Source organism: Mirounga leonina, unplaced genomic scaffold, assembly GCF_011800145.1.
Source record: "Mirounga leonina isolate KUSES-001 unplaced genomic scaffold, KU_Mleo_1.0 Mir_125, whole genome shotgun sequence".
In the NCBI taxonomy this organism is placed as follows: Eukaryota; Metazoa; Chordata; class Mammalia; order Carnivora; family Phocidae; genus Mirounga; species Mirounga leonina.
In genome coordinates, this window is record NW_023270305.1 from 32,770,196 (window position 1) to 32,783,467 (window position 13,272).

Here is a 13,272-nt window from a genome sequence, read left to right on the forward strand (position 1 = left end):
CTATTCTATATCATTAAAAAATGCTGGTTGAGACCGACTAACTCCATTTCACGCCCACAAATAGGTGGAGAGGAAGTTGGAAAATACTGCTTTACGAATGTAAAAAGCAGCTAGGTGCATGTTAATGACTCCAAGTCACAGAAAGCAGTTACAAGGTCCTGCCATCCAGGGGCAGAACGTCATAGAAAGTCTTTTGTGCCCTGCCTTGGAGAAGAAATTCCCCCAGGACCTCCTGTGTTACAAAGTAAACTGCAGTTTAAGAATCCAGTTTGGGGCTAACATAACTGCACCAAAGGTTTGGGGAGACTTTACCCTCCCCTGTAACATCAGGGTTTGGGTGAGGGCCTGGGACCCACGACAGAATCTTTCCTATGTTGGTCAGTCAAGGCTAGAAGGGTAGAGAATAATAATATTTATGCCCACCAGAATGTTTTGCTGGCCTCCCATCGTCAGCATGTGTAGACAGTTCCTGCTGGCCCCAGGGCTCTGCTGCTCTGCACTTTCATGGCAGCTAACCATCAAGAGCCACAACGGGGCTAAGAATCAGCAGTGTCAGAAAACAGCCCATCCCACTAACACCAAAACCATGTCTGGAATCAGAAAAATCATTCAGTCAATGGATTGCTCCCCACGTGATAGTGCACCGTTTAAGGAGCAAAGTGAATGGTTTGAACAACTTGCAAATGGAGCTGACTGGTGTCTCTAGCATGATGCAGGTGTGGCCCGTATAGGATTCCAGATATGGTCTGAAAGTTGGGGATGAACCAGAGAAAAGAAAAGTGAAAAGCAAACCTCTTCCAGCAAGACGGGTAAACCAAGTTGGATTGAATTTTCCAGTGTACGTAAGAAATTACTATCCGTAAGCTTAATGATCTTTAAACCACTCTTGCTTTCCCTGTTCCTTATCCAACGGTTTGCCTGTTTGAGAAAGCACAAAGCAGGACACTGGACTTAGAGTTTTATAGATGACAGCAAGTGAAAGTTTTTAGAGTAAAGTTTAGAAATTTTGTTCAATTTAGAAACAGTTTTGAAAGATGAAAAAGATAAAATAAAATATTACTCCCCTGCAAATAAAAAGCACCTTTCAAACTCCAGTGTTTGGGATTCTTCCTTTTATTCAAATTTGAAACAAATGAAGAAGAGACACATCTAGGGAAAAAGCCCATCCTTAATGTATTCAAGCTTGTCTTCCTGGCTCTGACAACAGCTCCCTTTTCTAAACCCCACTTAGAACAGTATGATCCATGGCCTTTGGAGTCAGATAATAGGATTCTCTAAATTCCAGGCAGGCTTGCCCTAAAACCCATCCTACCCTGACTTCATTCTGACTCTTCAGACCTTTTAGGAACAAGAACTATATAGGAAGGGCGCCTGGGTGGCTCAGTTGTTATGTGTCTGCCTTTGGCTCAGGTCACAATCCCGGGGTCCTGGGATCGAGCCCCGCATCAGGCTCCCTGCTCGGCATGAAGCCTGCTTCTCCCTCTCTCACTCCCCCTGCTTGTATTCCCTTTCTTGCTGTCTCTCTCTCTCTGTCAAATAAATAAATCAAATCTTAAAAAAAAAAAAGAACTTTATAGGAATGAATTTCTGCTCCCACAGAAAATAGAAAACTAATGGTCAACCCCGTAAATAAAACCAATCAAAATCAAGTATGCAGAGCAGTTGGACTCTTCTTCCCTTTCACCTTCTGCCTCCACAAAATGAAGAACTTGGACTAGAATACATTTTTTTAAAGGTTTATTTATTTATTTGAGAGAGAGAAAACGTGAGCGAGGGAGAGCAAGAAGCTCAAGCAGACTCCTTGCTGAGTACAAAGCCCAACTCGGGGCTTGAGATCAAGCCCCCGAGATCATGACCTGAGCCGAAACCAAGAGTCAGACATTTCACTGACTGAGCCACCCAGGTCCCTTTTGACTAGAAGACTTCTAAACTCCCTTCTAGGTCTAAATCCCCAACATCTTACAAGTGTGTTCAAGTCCACTTTTGGAATTTGGAACGGACAGCATAACAGTATGCAGGGCTAGGAGGCTGTTCTGCATCTGAAGCACTTGTTACGCACCTGATCCTGGGGATCAATCATCAGAGGCCACCGTCTCCCTTGAGTAACCAAGATACCATTTTCTGTTGATATTATGTCACGGGGCAGCCCATCAGTGTTCCACTGCCGTATTTCGTAGGGATCGCCAAGAATGTTAATGAGACTGAAGGAAGGATTAATTGGGATCTCCAGAGATAGACAGTCCTGGATCCAATATTCTATAAGCTGTGGGAGGAGGAAAGCTTATTTGTACAGAGTCAGGAACACTTGGTAAATGAGGATACATACAGAATGTCATGGTTATAAGTAAGTTCTAGCGGTCTCCACATGCATCCTGGCATCAAAGCATAGGACACAAGAAGTGGACTGACAATCAGATCTGGGGCCTTGAACCATACCATAAACTAGCGGTGACTTTGGGCACGTCACTCCCCATGTCTGAACCTCAGTTTTCTCATGTATAAATGACAAACGTTATCACAGTAGTCTTGAACCAGGGGTGTACTGTCCCCGTTGGGAGAGTCTGGAAGCATGTGGAGAAATTTGGGGTTATCACAATGACTGTGGGTGCTACTAGCAATGAGTAGATGGGGCAGGGGATGTTGGCGGGTTACCTCCTTCAGTGAATGGGACAGTCCAAAAGCACCACTGGCATGGCTCACATGGCACCAGATGACCCCTGAGCTTCTGTTGAGTCTACGAGTCCTATACTAACTAGGTTTTATAGCTCAAGGGCAAGGATGAAGCCTTTTTAGGAAGGCATTTCATAAAAATGGCCTGAAAAATCTCTCCAAATAATTTCATTTACTGCTCCTTCCCATTGCCTAGCCCTTTGTAGCAGTCTCTCCAATTCAGAAAACTTCATCCTGGCTGACTTTAAAGATTTATTTATTTATTTATGAGAGAGAGAGAGAGCATGGATGTGGGTGGGGGGTGCAGAGGGAGAGACTCTCAAGCAGACTCCAGCTGAATGTAGAGCTTGATGTGGGACTCAAACTCACGACCCTGAGATCATGACCTGAGCCGAAATTGGGAATTGGCCGCTTAACGGACTGAGCCACCCAGGTGCCCCCATCCTGGCTGACTTTAGATGCCACTTCTGATCATAAGATGGGGGGGGACTCCCTGGCCCTTTTACTTCCCCCAGGTTCTTGAGCTGTATAAGGAAGCGATGACTAACTTTCTAAGGCAGGAAAGGAAAGGAAGGAATGTGTTAAGGAAATCCTAGGGGTAGACCATTGCTGGCTGATGGGGGAGCTGGAGGGCTGTGGAGTTTCCATCATGGAGAACCTTCACAGTGGGGAGCCTCCCTCTAAACTCCGGAAAACTGCCTCTGCCAGTTCCAGCTGCTTCTCCCCACTCCTCACAGAAAGTGAGTTTACTCACCGATTGCCTATACTGGGCTGTGAAGGCCCCATAATAGGCAACACAAGCTGCTGCTATAAACACATTCCCAATGATATTTGATATCTCCTCATTGAATTTCTCGATGCTTTCTTCCCATCGAACTTGCTCATCTCCTAATGCAGCCGTCAGCTTTCCAGCACGTATCAGACGTGCTTTGGTCAGGGCCATAGTCTTTGCTAGAAAATTTTAAGAAAATCAAATTATGTTATTCAGTATTTTCCTAAAATATAAGATGTTTATTCACCTGCTTTTGCTTATAGTGACATTAGCATTATTTAGCTAATGATGTCAGTACATCTGTATGAAACCTCATACTGATTCAGCGTTACTTCCCATTCGAGAAGCAAGTCCACGTTCACCTCTTCCAAGCAAACAGCTCCTTTCTGATACTCTGTTACTCTGGCTGAAGCTAGCTCTCTCTGTGTCTGGGTAGTATTTATTTTCTGGATCAAATTCATATGTCAAGTCGTGCTATAGTGGAACATGTCCCAACAAGCCTTCCACACAGGAGTTGAATGTGTGCCGTATGTGCAGCTCTAATCTTACATTAGGCTGGTGCAGTACCTCCGTGGAAATATGTCCTACATGTTGGATGGAAGCTGAGATCTGACTGCCTGAAAACTCTTTCTACTTCTAAAAATCGGGTATCTCCTTGTGGTATATATATATATAATGGAATATTACTCAGCCATCAGAAAGGATGAATACTTACCATTTGCAACAACATGGATGGAACTGGAGGGGATTATGCTGAGCGAAATAAGTCAATCAGAGAAAGACAATTATCATATGGTTTCTCTCATATGTGGAATATAAAAACCAGGGCAGAGGATCATAGGGGAAGGGAGAGAAAACGGAATGGGAAGTCATCAGAGAGGGAGAAAAACCATGGGAGACTCTTTTTTTTTTTTTTAAGATTATTTATTTGAGAGAGAGAGAGCAGAGCGAGAGAGAATATGAGTGGGGGGAGGGGCAGAAGGAAAGGGAGAAGCAGGCTCCCTGCTAAGCAGGGAGCCTGATGCAGGGCTCGACTCCAGGACCCTGGGATCATGACCTGAACTGAAGGCAGTTGCTTAACCGACTGAGCCACCCAGGCACCCACAGTGAGAGACTCTTAACTGTAGGAAACAAACTGAGGGTTGCTGGAGGGAGGTGGGTGAGGGATGGGGTAACTGGGTGATGGACATAAAGAGGGCACATGATGTGATGTGATGAGCACTGGGTTATACGTAACTGATGAATTATTGAACTCTGCATCTGAAGCTGTACTATATGATGCACTATATGTTGGCTCATTGAATTTAAATAAAAAAAAATCAGGCATCTCCTGACCACCATAAATTTATGAGTTACTTACCTAGACCTTCTTTCTCATTCACACCTTTGTCATAATCATCTTGTAAGGCTTGTATTTGATCTTCTACTTGCTTTAGTAATGCTTGCTTTTCTCTCAGAGTAGCCATAGTAATATCAAGTTCAGCCTAATAAAATCAAATAAATATTTAAAATGAAAATCCAAGGTCCCCAAAGAAAATAAAATTTGCCCACTTCTAATACATTTTAAAAATAGGATTTATGTTCTCTTCTTCATGTCTCAAAATATTTTGATATGGTATATAAAGTTAAAACAAATGTAAAGTTTTTAAAATATAAGAATAGAAGTATAACAGAACAAAACAAAACAAGAAACAAAGCCCAATAAAATAAATCACAGAAGGAATAGAGAAACAGATGTACCATTGCACATTAATCCCAAAGCATTTGGGATTAATTAGTTACTACAGTGGATTAACTTTAAATGATGAAATAAATGAAAGGTTCACTCAACTGGGAAAACAAATCTTTCCTAGCGAGTTCTCTAGAGCAGGAGTCTGCAAACCAAATTCAGCCTGCTGCCTGTTTTTGTACAGTTAGCAAACTAAGATTGGTTTTACATTTTTAAATGGTTGGGGAAAAAAAATCAAAAGAAGAAGAATACTTCATGACACATGGTAATTGTATAAACTCAAATTCCTGTGTGCATAAATAAAGTGACATTGGAACACAGCCATGCTTACTCGTTTATTATTGGTGGCAGTTCCTGTGCTGCAACAGCGGAGCTCAGGAATTGCAGTGGAGACAAGATAACCAGCAAAACACAAAATATTTACTCTCTGGGTCTTCACAGAAAAAGTCTGCCACCCCTGCTCTCGAGCCACGGTTCCTTTCAGTAACCCTATCCACTCAATGAGCATTCTTTGTTCTGCTTGGGACCTCACATCCGATTGTGGCTTAAGCTGGGTTTAGACCCTCAGATGACATCACGGAGTGTGGGAGTATTAGCAAATGCAACCCAGAGCATCACATGCTAGAGCTAAAAGGCACCTGAAAAATATCATCGGCCTGATGATACGACTATACTGCGGACTTATTTTCCTTTCATGCTGGGAAAGGGCTGATTTTAGAGGTCATTTCTGAAAGGATAATCTTCACCAGCTCTTTTTCTACAAAAAAACCTAGTTTTCAAGAGCATTGTTACTATCTATGTTTTACAAAGTCACAGGAGCTTGAATGACTAATGATCATGGCCTTTAATTGTATAAAATATTGCAACACAAATGATGTACCTGTGCAGCACGGAGTTTTTGTCTCTTTGGTTCGACTTCTTTGACTACCCTAGAGTATAAATCCATCGCTCTTACCCACATGCACATGGATTTACATGCTCTGGACACTTTCTCTACTTTTTCAGGCACAAAATCAGGATTGTTAATATACTTTTGAAGTTTTGCCAATATCTGAGGCTTTATGTTCTCCTTATCATATTCTAAAAGTCTTCTTAGAAAGTTAGAATCACCAAGAAGTTGCTTGGCTGTTGGCCAATCAGGCCTGAAAGACAGACATAATAAGTTAATAGTACTGTAATAAAGTAATTTAAGAACAAAAGAATTGTGTTCTTTTGAGAACATTAAGATATTATCCCAATCAGTGGGTAGTTTTAATCTTGATACCATAATCCCAGTCATTGGTAGTTAAGTACACCACAATTCCTGGGGAGACATTCCTGGATGACTAATGTTTCATCCCAACCCAGTTTTGGTAGAGAAAGGAATTACAAAATCAGAGTTTTAGAAACGTAAGACATTACAGAAATAATAGTTTTATTTTTACAATGCCCTGGCACTCACATTTTTACCCCACTTGCCTTAGTTTATAAAGGTCCTTAAAAATCTCTTGCCAGGACACTATGATCACCTTCTACCTGGTTTTATGTCTCTCAGTCAACCCTGCTCCTTGTGAACTTCTGCCAGATTGGTCTTTCTCACAGGAAAAGCTGATTATGTCGAAAATGTTCAATGGTTCTCAGTCCCCTCTGGCCCAGGCTTTCCATCTATGCTTTGCAGAACTCCCTGGCTCCACTAAGGTGCTGGCCAGAGAGGGAGCAGGGAAGCTGGGTGGGGGTCCTCTGGGACTTCTACCCTTGCTTGATCAGTTTTACATAGAAAGATTTCTTATAATTTTTATTGAAAAAAATTTGTATTACTAAAGAAGGTTTGAAAACTACATATCTCCAGGATCAAACACAAGACCTTGCATGCTGTCATCACTGCTCTCCTCCCCAGCCCCATCCCATTCCATGAGCATCAAAGGTCCCTGAGCTCTCCCCATAGTCTCACTCTCCACCTGAGCACCATATCTCAAAAACCTGCTCACACCTCTCCATGAGCACTTTTTTTTTTTTGGAAGTCCTGGTACTACACAAATATTGCATATCTTGAAATTATTATTTTTCATGTCTGTCTCCCCATTATCCTATATGTGCCTTAGAGAAGAGCTTTGTATCTTCCGTCATCTAGCACAACACAGATGTTCAAAAAAATGCTTGTTGAATCAATCTGTTGATTGACTGACCAAATCAGTAAAAAGGCAGAGAAGAGAATGAGCACATATAAATGAAAATGTAGAAAAACACCAAAGAAATTCCCCCATGCATTTTGGTAACACATGATTATGGATGTACTCACTTGGCATTCAAGAGAATAGAAATCGCTTCCATAACAGTCATGACCATATCTGGGGGCTTTGTAAAAACTCTGATTTCCGATATGTCTGCTTTATCTAAGGAATCCAGGGCTTTATTAGCAGCATCAAGGGCAGGGAGAGCTTCTTCAAGGTCTCTCTGAGCATCATCGGCAATTGCTTGGGTTTCCTCAGCTTTCACTTTTGCTGTTGCTTCATCTTCCTGAACAATGCTACGGACCTAAACATTGAAACACGGCTGCTTAGGTGGTCTCATTATTTGAATTTCAATGTTTAAAAACAAAGCCAATGATAATGCGTCATATTTGCCCCTCTGGATTATACCAACAATGAAAGAGTATTAGCTACAGCGCATTTTAGGCTCTCCTTTGTCCATCTCATGTAGGCTGATGGGATAATTGAGCTGAAGCTGTTAGAACAAACCATTCCTTCTTAGGAGATGAAGAGTTGCTGCTTTATACTTGTTGGGGGTACTTTTTTCACAACTCTCTGTCCCACTCATTGTGTTCACTCATTCTCAGGGTGAGAACTAGGCTGATTCATTGAAGGTAGATTGTTTACAACTTAAAAGCATTGTTAAAACTATCACTTAATTATTTTAAAGACATATAAAATTAAAAAAATCCAATCCCATGTCATGATATATAGGTGATCAGTTGGTGATCAAAATCTTCTCACGACCACAATGTCAGGGAATGCATACCTGATCGGCATTTTCTTGATCTACTGCCAATTTGTCCATCAGGGCTTCAACATCTTGTGATTTTTGAAAAAGAACAGGTTCTAAAGCTGAAAGTTCTAATTTCATTTTATCTACTAGTACGTTTGTTTCTAATAGCTTGGTGAGACCGTTCTTCACCCGGTCACGTGCCTAGATGACAATAAAAATATCTATTATAACGAATATTATAAACTATACATTTCTTGGCATCTCTTACTCATGTACTAGAATTTTACATCTACAGAACTGGTAAATCAGTTTGTAATACTTAAAATTGTGAACAGAGAGAAATCTTCAGGTAACAGAACTCTAGGAAATGACCATGACATTCACCACGGTGGGTGTAGATCTCTGCCCCCTAGCCACAGCAGTTGGCATGTCACCAGACTGCGGGCTCACCGAGGAACCACATCATATTATTTTTATTCCCTTAGCTTGGCAGCTTGGTAGACTGTTGAATGAACGAGGGGTAAGTTCAGATAGGAATTTCTGGAGGCCACAGCTCTAGGAACTTGTTTCGTCAAGATGGGTGAGCAGAGCTAGGAACTTGTCAGTGTTCTGGGGACTCAGCTCTGGTTGCTGGATCTGAACCCTACTTCCCAGTGGTAAGGAACTTCTGACTAGGATCAAAGAGGCAGGACCTAGAAGAGGAGGCAGCCGGGAATAACTGTTTTTTGAAGGTGAGTCAGAAAGCCTGGTTCAAACTGACAGGTTTCAAAATATCTATCAAGTTATTTTACAAAGCATGTATCTATTTACCAAGTAAAAATCCTCTGAAAAACATTAAAAATATCTTAATGGTCTATACTTCTATTTTAATTTTGATTAAAATGTTGAAAATTTCAGCTCATGTTAATAGCCTGCTGATGGTGATCGTGATGGCAGCCACTCTTTCCTGAGCATCTCGTAGGTGTCAGATCATATTCCAAGCCCTTCACAAACAGTATCTTATTTAAACTCCACAACAATCCAAGCGGTAGATGTAGAAATTTCTAAACCTTATTCTCTACTAAGACCTAGAAGTTACAAAATGTGCTCACGGTTGTGCAGTAAGAAAGAGGCAGAACATAGGTTGTATATGGTCTGCCTGACACTGAAGTCCTTGCTCTTAATGGCAACTACGGACACATGTTAGGCCACCGAAACTCCATCTCCGCTGCTTAACAAAAGGTTCTCCTTCTCATGAAATATACAGAGATGTCTAACTTACCGCCTCACTTTGATGCTGTTACTATGTCCGTCTCATTCTACTGAGGCACACTTAGGTAAATGACAGTAGAAAAAATATACATATCAAGGAAGGGGAAGGCCTCTCGGCCGACAGCATAAGACATTCTTTTCATCTTTTTGTCTGTCGCAGGTTGTCAAGGGCACATGTGGGGATGGAGAAGGCTCCAGCAGGTAAGATGGCATGTAGAACTTCCGCTAGTTCTGGCAAGTTTTGAGTTCAAGCAAAAGAAAAAAAAATTTTTTTTATTGATAATATTATACTTACCGAAACCAGCTGCTTCTTTTTCTCACTCAGCATAGTCAGGAAGAGATTGATGAGTTCCAAGTAGGAGGTAGGCGTTGTGTAGTACCGTCTGCGGAGCTCCATGTAATAGCGTTCTGCCATCGTGGAGACGCTCAAGTGAACGTTCACGCACATGAGGGAAAGCTTTTCTTTCAGTTCTTCTTTTCCAGCATCCACGTTTGCAAAAAACGTCTTTGATACAGAAAGAAGTGCTTCTCTAGGCCACTGAAAATAAAGATATAATTTGGAAAGTCTGTTGCTCATTTCTATAATATACATTTTAACAAGTAAGAAAACGTATTTCTCTGGACCTCTTCCTTGCTTTGTTCCCCCTTTTACCTAATGAATTCCTACTCATGTCTGTAATGTGTAATGAACGGAATGGCTGCATTCATTAGAGAGGGGTTTGGGGCTGCATTTTCTATCCCCAGCACAGTGTCTGGCACATGGAAGTTGTTTAATCAGGATTTGTTAATTGAATGAATAAATGAATGGGTGTATTTAGAATAATTCCATGAATAAAATCACATACATTACGAGGACCTCATGTCCTTACTCTGTTTATTATGCAGGTCCATTATTATAATCATTGTCCTCTTCACCTCTTCAACTTCTTTGCTCCTTTCTTGTTTCTCTGCACTCACCTGAACCTTAGCCAAATGCAACTCTCTGTTACCCCATGTCTGTGACTGTGTAGTCGAGCACGGCTAGAGAAAAACACACAACCTTGCCGACTGGCCTCACTTTAACTTTGTGACAACTAGCTCAAGTGGGTTCTTAGAGCAGCCCAGGAAAGCTTCTACAGACTGCTAACACCTCCTCTTTCCACTTCATTCTCAGCTGATGACCTTGCTTCCCACATCACTAAAAATAGAAGCAACGAAAACAGAATTCAGTGAGCTCTCACCCCCACATCTTCCCATCTCCCTGTTATCTGTGCTCATATACTCTGCTCCCCGCTCCTGTTCCTCTGGGGTATGCTGTGCACGCTCCCTGCCCAGGCCGACCCCTTCGCTGATGACTCCATCCCATCTCTTCTTGCCTATTCAATGCCATTGGTACAACTACACTTAACTCTGTCTGCTGCTCCCTCAATATAGTTCTTTTCTGGATCACTTCCATCAGCACACACGCATGCTATTTGTGTTTCCCACTTAAAAACACTTTTCTTTTGACCTCACATACCCTTGTAGATACTACCCAGCTCTTGGTGTTCTTCTGGGGCAAAACTTCTTGAAAGAGTTGCCTATGTTCACTGTCTCTGATTCCTCTCGTCTCTTCTCTCTTGAACCTTTTCCCCCATCACTCCACTGAAACCAAGCTCTTGTCAAGATGACCAATAATTTCTACATTGCTAAATTCCACAGTCTCCTCTTCCTTTATAAATTCTGTTTAGCCTTTGTTAGGTCTTTATCATTGTCATCTCCTGTATATGAGTAAATTCCTAGCAGGGTTTAAAGCTAATGCAAGTACCCTTGAGTTATTTTTGGGCAATGTGTTACCCCTTAAAAATCAAGTGAATCCAGGGGCACCTGGGTCGCTCAGTTAGTTAAGCCTCTCTTTTTTTTTTTTTTTAAGATTTTATTTATTTATTTGAGAGAGAGAATGAGAGAGAGAGAGCTCATGAGAGGGGTGAGGGTCGGAGGGAGAAGCAGACTCCCTGCCGAGCAGGGAGCCCGATGCGGGACTTGATCCCAGGACTCCAGGATCATGACCTGAGCCGAAGGCAGTCGCTTAACAAACTGAGCCACCCAGGCGCCCAAGCCTCTGACTCTTGATCTCAGCTCAGGTCTTGATCTCAGGGTCGTAAGTTCAGGGCCCGTGTTGGACTCCACCTTGGGCGTGCAGCCTACTTAAAAAAAAAAAATCAAGTGAATCCAGCATCCCAGAGAGGTATCCTGGTATGTCACCAACCTGGACAAACCAATCAATAGTGCAGCAGTTCACAAGGGATGGAAACATCCGGCATCGGGACCGAAAGGCCTCCCCCACAGGGCTCATACAGAGAACAATGTGCAGCTTCTGACGGACTCTGCTGATAAAGTGCTGAAACAACTGACAAAAAGATGAATTTCAATTAAAACAAGGGTGAAGTAACAATGAAAACAAGTGTTAGCTAATGCCTCTGGTCTACCAATACTAAATAAAAACACGTTAGTGTAGCAGATGCGTGAATTGTTTTGGTCAACCTCCATTCCAACCCCTCATGCAGTCTGGAAAGATTAAAAATGACATTTGGCAGAGTCCATTGCAACTAGGATTCTGGATGTGATGTAGGTTTTCCTCATCAGCGTATTTAAGGAGGCCTCTTGAGTAAGGTGGAGAGAGGTATTCCTACAAGTTTTTGCTTGGGGGTAGAGGCCCCTGAAGAGAGAGACAGGGGCAGGGCCACAATTTGTGCAGGGGCAGAGTCCGGCCGAGGCGGCGTGGGCCTGGAGTCACCCTCTGGGGATGCGGCTGCTTCTGTCAGCTATGTTCTGACGAGGCTGGGGATGTGCGGCTTTGGAGCTAGCAGCTGGAGCGCAGCATGCTGACTGCTGATGGGTTCAGTGCCTTCCAGGCTCGGCAGCTTCCCTGACCACTGACTTCCACCACGTGCATCTCATGATCATGCTGAGGAACTCAGCCTGGAGCCCCTTTCTTGGGCTCTCCCAGTGATTCTGTGTTCCTCGAGTAAACCCCTTTTTGCTCTCGTCAGCTGAAGTAGACCCTGCTGTTTGTATGTACAGGCCCTGACTTAGTAGAGGAGAGGAGATCTCATAAAAGGACACAGAGGAGAAGGCCTAAGAAAGAATGTTCAAAAAATTGAAGAACGTCCAGAAGCAAGGGAAAGCAGAGGGGCGGGCCAATAGCAGCCTATGGAATCCAGCCCTGTGTTGGAGAAATGGAGGAGGACAGGAGCTGGGTTGTTTCCCGGATGGGGCTGGGACCGGAGACGTGGGGGAATCCATTTCTGTTTCAGGTGCTCTGATCTTGCTGATAGGCAAGGGAATCAAAAGTACTGCACTCCTCTGGCAGGGCACAGAGGATATGGGAAATCCCTTTGTGTTGAAAGAAGGATATGGCAAACTGTCCAGTTTGGACAAGACTATGACCTCCGTGGGGCAGTAGGGTTTCTGTTTTCTGCTTGCCACTGACCTCTTTGGAAGTCTGGTGAACCAATGCTTTGAATGCAGGGAGTAAAATACATAGAATTACAAAGGAAACCAATTATATTGGAAAAAACATCCATCCATGGACTCCTCAAAAGGATTTGTAGATTGTTAAAAAAAGGAAAAAAAGAAAAAAAAGAAAAAAAAGAAAGGAAGGCTAACACAACTTTTTGTTTTACTAAAGCCGTATCACCACTGTGACATGTCCTACCTCATCTCTGTTTCCCTCAGAAATGCCTACTTCTTTCGCCCTTGGTCTGGTGGCTGCTAAAACCTGTTCCAGTTCATCCTTTTCAAATAAATTGGGCACTTCACCTGAGTTCAGGATGTTATTTATATCTTCCAGGAACTCCTCCACTACAATCTGTAGAAGAAAGCAGAGTGATCATTGTAACTCACCCAACCGGTTCACATTTATTCG

At 42.6% G+C, this 13,272-nt stretch overlaps 1 protein-coding gene across 1 annotated transcript in view; it reads right to left on the reverse strand.

The window, feature by feature from the left end:
* DNAH6 (dynein axonemal heavy chain 6) overlaps positions 1-13,272 on the reverse strand; it is a 244,011-nt gene that overhangs the window by 71,788 nt on the left and 158,951 nt on the right. The window contains exons 48-57 of the mRNA XM_035001185.1: positions 13,063-13,215; positions 11,614-11,754; positions 9,682-9,924; positions 8,169-8,336; positions 7,450-7,685; positions 6,052-6,313; positions 4,803-4,926; positions 3,425-3,621; positions 2,060-2,263; positions 793-918 (exon numbers count right to left, since the gene is read on the reverse strand). Of these exons, the coding sequence (XP_034857076.1) occupies positions 793-918; positions 2,060-2,263; positions 3,425-3,621; positions 4,803-4,926; positions 6,052-6,313; positions 7,450-7,685; positions 8,169-8,336; positions 9,682-9,924; positions 11,614-11,754; positions 13,063-13,215 (1,854 nt within the window). The remainder of the gene's footprint in view (positions 1-792; positions 919-2,059; positions 2,264-3,424; positions 3,622-4,802; positions 4,927-6,051; positions 6,314-7,449; positions 7,686-8,168; positions 8,337-9,681; positions 9,925-11,613; positions 11,755-13,062; positions 13,216-13,272) is intronic.